The sequence below is a fragment of the Anguilla anguilla genome, chromosome 8, assembly GCF_013347855.1.
Source record: "Anguilla anguilla isolate fAngAng1 chromosome 8, fAngAng1.pri, whole genome shotgun sequence".
NCBI classification, from domain to species: Eukaryota; Metazoa; Chordata; class Actinopteri; order Anguilliformes; family Anguillidae; genus Anguilla; species Anguilla anguilla.
This window is the reverse complement of record NC_049208.1, coordinates 39,990,522-40,000,097: the sequence shown is the minus strand read 5'-3', so window position 1 is coordinate 40,000,097 and position 9,576 is coordinate 39,990,522. Positions and strand designations below refer to the sequence as shown.

The following is a 9,576-nucleotide window of genomic DNA, read 5'->3' as shown; positions in this document are numbered from 1 at the left end:
GAATGCCTATGCTGCTGTAATTTAAAGAACAGGTAATTTATTTCAAAATTACACATACATGTTTTGGTCATACTCTCAATCTGCCTAAATTACTTAGCAAGTTTAATCCAAATTAACGTTATAACGTTCAATTAATTAATTAAATTTATGACATAACAGACATGGCAAGGAATTTATTGAATATTGATCACTAGTCTATATTGAATTATACACCTATGATTATACCACAGTCTGTGGATTATACACAATGAATACAGTTCAGTGATTATACATTTGTTGAGTAACCTACACGGAATTATATGAAGATCGGACATTTTTTAGTGTCACAGGCTTTTCGTTCCGGTCTGGGAAACGTCTTGAACACAAGAGCGCAGGATCTTCAAACGTGTGTCCTCAGTTAGTGTTTCGATTTACCATACAGTCAACTGTCTGGCTATCGAGCTAGCAATACTTATATTTCCTTAGGCAATTTAGATAGCTAGTTATCCGTATTTTCCTGTTTTGCAATGGAAAGTGCGGAGTATAGAGGGACTCCTTCTGTAATCGACCGATATTTCACACGTTGGTATAAAACAGGTATGTTTTGCCACTCTGGCTAGCTGGTGAAATTGTATAGATTCTAACGGTAGCTTGATTGCAATTCCTTTTCAGGTATCTTGACAGTTGGTATATAGCTTCCTGACTTGGAAGATTTTTAGAACCAATTTTATTGTACAATTGGACAAACAACAGGTTTGGTACCTATTTAGCTAGCTAACTAACGTTGGCAATCCTTTCGTTTTAAATACGGATGCTCAGTTAAACGCTTTGAATTAAACAGCATACGGTTTCTTAACCAGGCAACTTGCCATTATATATTTGAACTACGATCTGTGTATTAACCAAATTAAACAAATAAACGAATTTGACATTTTCACTTAGATCTCAAGGGAAAGCCATGCGAGGATCACTGTATTCTGCAACATTCAAACAGGTAGGTACATTGGCGAAATTTTAATTGCTTCATGATTACTGACATATGTTAATTTACGAGGTTTTGTAGATATGGTTGAACGACCTCGGTGTTTATATGCATGGAATGCAGTCTTTTGTGTTGGCTGACATATAACACAGATCTAAGGCTGTAAGGCTTGCTCAATCCATAAATTAGGCTACTAATGGATATCAAGGGATGCCAAACCACAAACATCCACTGACCATATCATCATGGCATACTCTGAATGTAATTCAAAACTTTAACTTGGAGCACTGAACTGAAGAAAGGCCACACATAGCTGACTGTTGAAAGATGATTGTGAGGCTTTCAACTGGCATTCTCTATTTTATCTGAATTACAGGAAATCAGAATTGTTGATTAACAGCATTGATTTTGCATAATTTCATTCCCTGTCTTTTATTTTTGTGCAGAATCTGTGTGATAACATTGGCAGAATCACACCCCATCCTACAGAAAAAGAAAAGGATTCAAAGTATCAATTACCAGATCAGTGCAGGATGTAGCCGTCTTCAGAACAAGGTGTCTGGGAAATCCAAACGAGTATGTATTCATGGGTCTATACCCATATCTAATACTAAACCCATGAAACAAGAGTATTGAATTGCAAATTATGACATTTTCATCCCCACAAAACCATGAGAAGGGATAATTAAGTTAAATGATGGGTATAGGCTATTCAGACCATCAGAGATGGTCATTTCTAATGTTGTTTGGGGTACATCTAGCACTGTGTCAAGGCTAGTCTTGAACGCTCCAGGAGTCTCTGCTTCCAATGCTAGTCATGGTAAGCGGTTCAGTGAAATAACACAGTGATAAGCAATGCTTTTTGGTCAGTGTGTGAAATTACCTTTCCTAGTTTCATTCAGGGCCATCTGGGTCATATAGTTTTAATGAGACAAAGTGAATTAAGTGTGTGTGTACAGGGCAGTCTGTGAGTATTTGACTGTGACACATTTTTTGTGGGATCAATGGCTTCACTGGTGTTTCTGATTTGTCAGACATGTTCAACTGCTTCCTTAGTGCAGGTATAAGGGAGCTTTTAGTATCTAGTTTTGATTCTAGCCTTTTGACAAGAGAACCGGAGCTGTGCCAGTGAAAGTAAAGAAAGCCATTATGAGGCTGTTCATTTATTATTTCTCAGTCAGAGACATAGGCCAAACCTTAGGCTAACCAAAACCAACTGTCTGGAACATTATTAAGAAAGAGAGCTCTGGTGAGCTCAGAAATCACAAAGGGCCTGGTAGGCCAAAGAATGCATCTACAGTCCATGACTGAAGAATTCTCTCCATAATGAAGAAAAACCCCTAAACAGCAGTCCCACAGATCAGAAACACTCTTCAGGAAGCAGGTGTGGATTTGTCAGTGACTACAGAAATACTTAACGATCTTAACTGTCCACGGAAGACTTAACAAACCGAAATGCTGAGGCTATACTGACTAAGATGCTGTATCCTCCACCTGGCTGTTTCACAACTTTCTTGCCTAGACAAATTGTAGAAGTCCCGAAACTCATCCGTGGTCGGCTCCAGTACCCACAGTGTGCATATATATAACGTATACAACAAGCCTGATAAAGATAAATGTATTTATTTAGCGTCTGCTAAATAAATTTAATGTAATGTAAAGATGTCCTGTGTATCAGTTGTATATCAGTGTTGTATAGCATTTACTCTGTTGGCAATCTTATCTGGTGGTGATGGACTGAATGATGTAACTATGGGGTTGCTGTTCCTGCTGGTTTTAATTATTTTCCCCTTATGTGCTTTCTGAGACATTTATGTAAGGTAGTAAAATGTATGTTCTTATATCCAGGGTGGCCAGTTCCTGACAGAACTTGCTCCCCTGTGTCGAATCACAAGCACAGATGGAGAGGAATATACCATTTTCAGGTGAGACCATTGTGTCTGGATTCTTCCAGAGTGAATGAGCCAAGGGGCACATATAGAAACTCCTCTTGCACCAGTATCTTTTGTTTATGGCCAAATCTGCAATGCAAACGAGTCTTGTTAAATTTATATGTTAATGAAGTACCTCTGGCTAGAGAATGGAAACTAATGAATCTTGTTTCCTGTAATCCTATTTCAGGGGCAAAATACCCAAGAAGCACTTTTTTTTTTTTTAAGAGAAATGAAATGTTTTTTTTCCCCCCACTGCAAACTAAAGTTTAGTATCTTTCTCCTCAGCTGCATAAGAGGCCGTCTGTTGGAAGTCAATGAGGACATTCTCAAGACGCCAGATCTCTTACTTGAAAAGGTGACCATGTATAAAATGAATCTATATATAAGTAGTGCTGTCCTTTGTACTGCTCGACTTCACTTTCCAAAGTTTTTCAAAGTGTTTTAGAAATACAAAGACAAATAATGAGAACTTGTCTTTCTGTTTCAGGGCATCAGTTTGATATTTCTGAATGACACCTAGTCTATAGATTTTGGAAACCCTTTGGAATTATCTGGATTTATGCATTAATTACTCTTAACATAATGACAAGAACAGGCCATTCAGCCCAACAATGCTTGCAATTTTTCTGACTACTCATTGAACCCTGACGTATTTTCATGAATTTTGACTGAAAATAATGTTCCTCACTTTGGCTCCTTCGTTCTGATTGGGCAACTCCGTAAAATGAGCTTTGTACCATTTTCTCTGCCAGCCTTCCACAGAGGGCTACATTGCGGTCATCCTGCCCAAATTTGAGGAGAGCAAGAGCATCACCGAGGGCCTCTTGACCAGAGCAGAATACGAAGACGTGCTGTTAAAAAGGACAGGGGAGAGTAAGGAGCCCTGCTGATGATGAGATTGGAGACGAATGGGAACGTTGTCATGACGGCCATCATGTGAACACTGGAGGGTGGGTGGGGGTATATCATCTTCCCCCTCCTCCCTGCCATTTCCAGGGAAGGCCAAGAACTTGACTGCACTGAAAGTCTTGTGGCACAGCAGCCATAAGCCAGGAGTGTCTCCATCTTTAAATTTTCTTTTGAAATCAGAGAACCAATACGGATGATCATTTTTAAAGGAACCTGGAGCCCCTTTCACAGAGGCCTTTCATTTTGAGTAGAGAATGAATGATAACGAGAATGATATTTATGTTAGACAATGTATTTAAAAAGCTTGGGTGACTGTGTTCCTTTTTTCGCGTCATCAAAATAAAACTTATTGGAGAGGGGGGTGGGAAAATAAACAACGCCCCTACATTTTCATGTTGCATTTCCTCTACCCTTCTGTAATGTGCTAAACCATGCAAGCCAACAAGGCAGAATAAATTTATGTTTTCCTGCTCAGATAAAAGTAGCTTTTTGAACATCTATCTTTATTTTTAAGCACAGTAACACACATTAGTCATTTTTTTCCCCCCACAAGGCATTTGGCGCTTTTCCATGAGAACATCTTGGGACATCTGCGTGACAATATTCATTACACCCAAGTGTGTAAATTCAGAAAGAACATGATCAGAACAGCATTCGTTTTGTGTGCACACAGAAGAAAAGACACATTCAGCCATATGTTCTTTAAGAAAAAATAGTGTATATTTAGCATTTTGTTGGTTTATTAATCATTCAGATGTCAAAACAATTAATGGTCCAAAACTATATTCTGCAGACTAACATCTGCAGTTCCACAGATACAACTCATGGGTCCTTTCATTCAGTCAGCTTTTCGAATTCTCTGAATGGTTAGGTCTTCACACTGTCCATTTGAATGTTAGTACCAAAATATCACTTCCATTGATTTATCAATACTTCAAGTACCATAAAATACATTGCAGAGGTCCCACTGCAGCTTATACTATAAGGTCTTTGTTGGAAAGAACATTTCTGAAGGGAATGCTTCTTACAGGAAGAGGGTGTATGGAGGTCTATTTTTTGTGCTTGACCAATGTGTCTCGCAAGTACAATTTGTGTAGGGAAAAGGGGAAATCACAATACATATTTTTGAAATAGTCAAATGTGTCGATCAAACAGCAGTAAAATTCTTCAGGCATTAAAATCGGTTAAAAAGTGCTTCTTAACTCAGTTGTGATGGAGGTATTTAAGACACTGGCCCTAGGCTTTCAATCTAAGCCAGCCAAAATGTGATAAAGAAAAAAAAATTGTAATATTTTTCTTTTTTGGTATTAAAATGTATGTGAGCCAAGCCAACAGATGGGTTTCATACCCATTTCCAATCATTATTATCAACAATTTTCAGAAATTGGAAAGAGTGCCAGATTAACCAGGTGCCTCTCATTTGTGGGGAAAGGTCCTTCTGTACCAGCAACATGTCTGGGGCCTATTAAAAAGCTTTCATCAGCTCACAGATTTTTTTTTTAGAAATTAATTTTAAAAACACCCGTGATTGCATGCTTTCTTCTTGGTTGTATTTGCTTGATGCTCAGTGCTCAGCAGCGGTGACTGAAAAACACTACAAAGGTACCACAGATAAATGGATGTGTGAACGGCACTAAATGAGGCTAGGTTGAGCGCGACTGAACCTGCGAGTGAGGCTGTATGCCACCCCCTGGTGGAGAAAGGTGGGAGATGCTCTGCAGTGAAGGGTCCAAGTCCATAAAGCCAGGTAGGTCACCTGCGATGATGCTGGACTACTTGCTCTCCAGGAAGGTGAGGTTAGCCACGTGCTGCTCCAGAGACTTGATTCCGAAGCCATTGGCGTTCTTGTTGTCCAGGGAGTCGTCATGCACTGGGATAGGCAGCTGCTTGTCTGCCCAGCCCTGGGGAGACCCCATACTGCTACGCTCAGACTTGCACTGCAAAGAACAATGAGAAAGTGTACTTAATGACCAGGTGAGGGAGCCAATACTCATTTGTTACTGGTACTGTAACACACTGTAATACAATTTAAGATGAGAATATTGATAAGCAAGAGATAATGATGTACCATTAACATCGCTGGAGGTGTGATTATGTGTACATGTTATAAATAGAAAAAAAGTACATTTTATTAAGATTACATCATTATATGTCTGCATAAATAAATACTGTATCTGTCTGAACAAATCAACTTGCCTAATAACACTATGGAACAAGCAATATTTTGGTTTTGTCCAAGAAGCTTCATTCAGATTCAAATAAACTTCATGCTATAATGTTGGGGTAAATTCTAACCGGAGATCTGCAGAGCTTGTGCCATTTTATTTTTACCTTGAGAGCTTGTGCCATTTTAACAGGAGTATAGGAATTCAAAGTCATATTTTGGTAAAAGATTCCATCCAGCATTCAAGGTTAAAAAATAAGTTTTGGTGTATCTGAGTGTATTTTACATGATGTTGTGGTACCTGGTATATAAGAAAATATATGTATTTATACATAAGACATTCATTTCCCCTGGTGACTGCAGCTAGCTGGGTCTTGGAAAATCAAAGCAAACCATTTAATCACCCTTAGGCTCTGTTCTAGACCAAGTGAATGTATTATCCCAAGAATGACTACAAGCACTGTAAACATTCATTGTTAGGTACTTTCTAGTGTGGATCTTTGCAATTGCAGCCCCCACTGTAACTAATATGATGTCACAGTCAGTGTGTGCTCATTAAGGAACTCGTCTTATGATGGAAGAGAGAGGCTTCATTAGCCTCATACTGGGAGGAGCAACAATGAGCAATCAGTAGCTCTCTGTTTCACTGCGGTAAGCAAAATTGATTTGATTGGTTCAAACCAGTCATTATGATCACATGGGACCAACGACTCATTGTGGAGTTCATAAAGCCTCTTCTCATCCCCATTGCAAGCTGCTCTTACCTTCTTGATGAGCTTGTAGCAAATGGGTAGGAGGTAGACCACAACAGCCATAATGCTTTTGACATTCTGAATGGAGGCATCAACCTGAACGAGGCAAATGACATTAAGTTTCTTAATGGGCTCAGAATTGATTAAGTATCCAGAAAAAATAAGAGAATTAAATATTGAAAACACTGAATGTTGAAAAAACTCCTCTGTTTCAATTACCACATTTTAAAGATATAAAAATACATTTCATAATAAAATAGACAATTATTGTGCATAATCTTGAATTTGACATGGACTCTTAAATTATGAAGCTGCACAATGTTACTATAATTGAGACAGAAAGTTACATTTAGTCCTTGTAATTCATCAATTTTCCAGTTTGTTCTGTATGTACACATATCGAAAGTAGTTATACTATATTTCTTATAAGGTATACCGATGGTATTTATTTAACTTAAAGTAATTCAAACCAAGCACAGCCCAACCCACTGATGATCAACTACAGCTGAATACATTATAGGTAGAAAAAAGAAGACACAAACAAATATGTGAACTTGTAAGTAACCCTTCTCTAGAGCATTTGTGGAAACCAAAAGCATGTTGTGAGAGAGACTGACACACTGACACCATTTGAATACGTTCCCGGGAATAAATTTCGCACTCAAAAAACTCACACCAGCCAATTACCACCACGGCAACAAACAGAGCTGTGCAGGATGTAAGACAGCCTTCGGCGGAGACCTTTGCTATATCTGAGTGAGGTAATGAACTCTGACAGCCTGCCAGTGTGTCAGGACAAACAACGCTAAGTGAAAAGTCAATGACAATGAACACGGATGCACTGAGCTGGATCACTGCAAGCCAGTGCAGTTTGCCTCCAATCCCCTCCTTCTCTACAGTATTTCCACCTGTCAAATCATGGAATATTTCAGAAAATTCATGAGTCAATTGATCACAAACAGGCAAGTAAGAGCCAGATTAATAACAAAGTACTAGGTGAATCAATATTAAACAGGAATATTGAGATGTGAAGGTAAAACAATGAGTGAAGGACACCAGGAAAGGTAGGCCTTGAAAGGAGCCAGTAGAAGAGAACAATCTAGATTTATAAAAGTACTTGGAAGACAGACCAAATGAGTTAAGATGTTACGGGGTAAGAGTTACAGGGATCAAAAAAGTATGTGCATTGGATTTTAATATTTTCCATTACAATATGTCTTTGTGAACTATATATACACTGAAAATAAAAATGAGCAATGAAAGCTGCCTTGGAGGATGTCTGCTTATATATTTTATTACACTTTGTTCAGGTGCATGTGTGTGTGTGTGTGTGTGTGGTGGGGGTATTTTATTTGGCAAGGTGTGTAATTACCATTTATGCAGGCTACATAACGTAATGTCTCACAATAATTACAAACCTGCAATGCATGATTACTCTCACTGTATTGCAGTAATCTTTCATGAGTGCTATTTACGAAATGCAAGTTAAATGTTATAGAGCTATTATGTAGGCTACGCAGAAGTTTACATCCCAAAAATCCATAGTTCGGGCTTCCATCTCTAGACTGCTTGTGCATGGCCATTGACATTAATTATGATGACATGGCATCTAGACTCTAAAATTATGCCGTGGAGTCAGCTCCACAAACACTTGTAGAGAAACAGGAGCCAAAGAGCGGGAATATTAGGAACCTTCTGGAAAGTAGAACTCTTCCCCTGCACGACCGTCCTCCCCGTTAGCTGCAGCTGCTGACACAGAGCCACAAGCTTCTCTGTCTCCGCCACGACAACGGCCTTCTCGTCATCTCCGAGCTGAAAAAAGGAAGGATACACTGAAAAGCAAGTCATCCCAGAGTATGGAGAACGTGGTCAAGTTTGTGCTTGTCGTAAAATAATAAACACATAGTAGTTACGATGCAAGTTAGAATTTTACTCTTAAGGTATATCTCAGATAATCACAGTATTGAATGCAGAGCCCTGGGATGGGGATTACAGCTGGGTTTCCAACAGTCAAGTTTTCCCTCTGCCAACGTAAACTACTCCCGTGTTGGGGGACCAATTGGAAACCGGACGAGTCGAACGTTCGAGCAGCGAAAGCGACTCGTCGAAGGAGAGTGCCGACATGCTGCCCCGCGCTATCATCTTCCCCTTCCTGCCATCTTTATTTTTCTTCCGTGGCCCTGCAGAAGTGATTTTAGCAAACTGATACCTGCTCCTCCGCTTTCCTTCCAAAGACGGATGGAGGTCATTAGCGGTTGTCAGGGAGAGACGCTTAATTAAATCCTGGGACAACGGCTCGGAGGGGCACGGCCGGGAACACACTTGCTGTTTACCGTGTCAGACTCACTTAAAGAAGGCATTACGAGAAGGGGGGCAGACACACCGTGATTTTAATGATTTTAATTTCCCGGGTTACCGTGATTTATTGCCTCACCTGAGAGGAGAAGGCCTGGAGAGACGAAGACAACTGACAGCCCTCTTCAGAAAACACCTGCAAAAGACGGGCGAGGCACACCACTGATTACGATGCGATGACACTGGCCACATTTAAGACCGGCTAAACTGATGCAGCAAACATACTGGAGTTTTCGCTCACGTAAATGTCCCCTTAAACTTAATAACTGGTTGCACCACCTTTATCAGCAATAACTGCGACCCAATGTTCATATAATCTAATGTCTGCCTTTCACATGCAACCAGTTATTAAGTTTAAGGGGACGTTTACTTTTCCACATGGGTGTTTGATAACTTTTTCATTAAATAAATGAAATAATAATTTTAAAAATGTGTTTACTCAGTGTCCCTTTGTCTAACAGTACATTTTGTCTTCAGTCCTGAAACCATTCAGTTAGACAA

At 39.5% G+C, this 9,576-nt stretch overlaps 2 protein-coding genes across 3 annotated transcripts in view; one reads left to right on the top strand and one right to left on the bottom strand.

The window, feature by feature from the left end:
• The first annotated feature begins 317 nt into the window (after window positions 1-317).
• abitram (actin binding transcription modulator) lies at window positions 318-4,285 on the top strand. Its single transcript, XM_035428778.1, has 6 exons — window positions 318-576; window positions 922-973; window positions 1,408-1,537; window positions 2,810-2,886; window positions 3,181-3,250; window positions 3,648-4,285. Exons 1-6 carry the CDS (start codon window positions 507-509, stop codon window positions 3,783-3,785), a joined length of 537 nt encoding a protein of 178 aa, XP_035284669.1. The 5' UTR covers window positions 318-506; the 3' UTR covers window positions 3,786-4,285.
• Window positions 4,286-4,502: 217 nt separating this feature from the next.
• The window catches only part of ctnnal1 (catenin (cadherin-associated protein), alpha-like 1), a 73,526-nt gene continuing 68,452 nt past the window's right edge, over window positions 4,503-9,576 (bottom strand). For both annotated transcript variants that reach the window (XM_035428777.1, XM_035428775.1), the window contains exons 16-19: window positions 9,155-9,211; window positions 8,413-8,532; window positions 6,733-6,816; window positions 4,503-5,741 (exon numbers count right to left, since the gene is read on the bottom strand). In XM_035428777.1, the coding sequence (XP_035284668.1) occupies window positions 5,577-5,741; window positions 6,733-6,816; window positions 8,413-8,532; window positions 9,155-9,211 (426 nt within the window). In that variant the 3' untranslated portion in view covers window positions 4,503-5,576. The remainder of the gene's footprint in view (window positions 5,742-6,732; window positions 6,817-8,412; window positions 8,533-9,154; window positions 9,212-9,576) is intronic.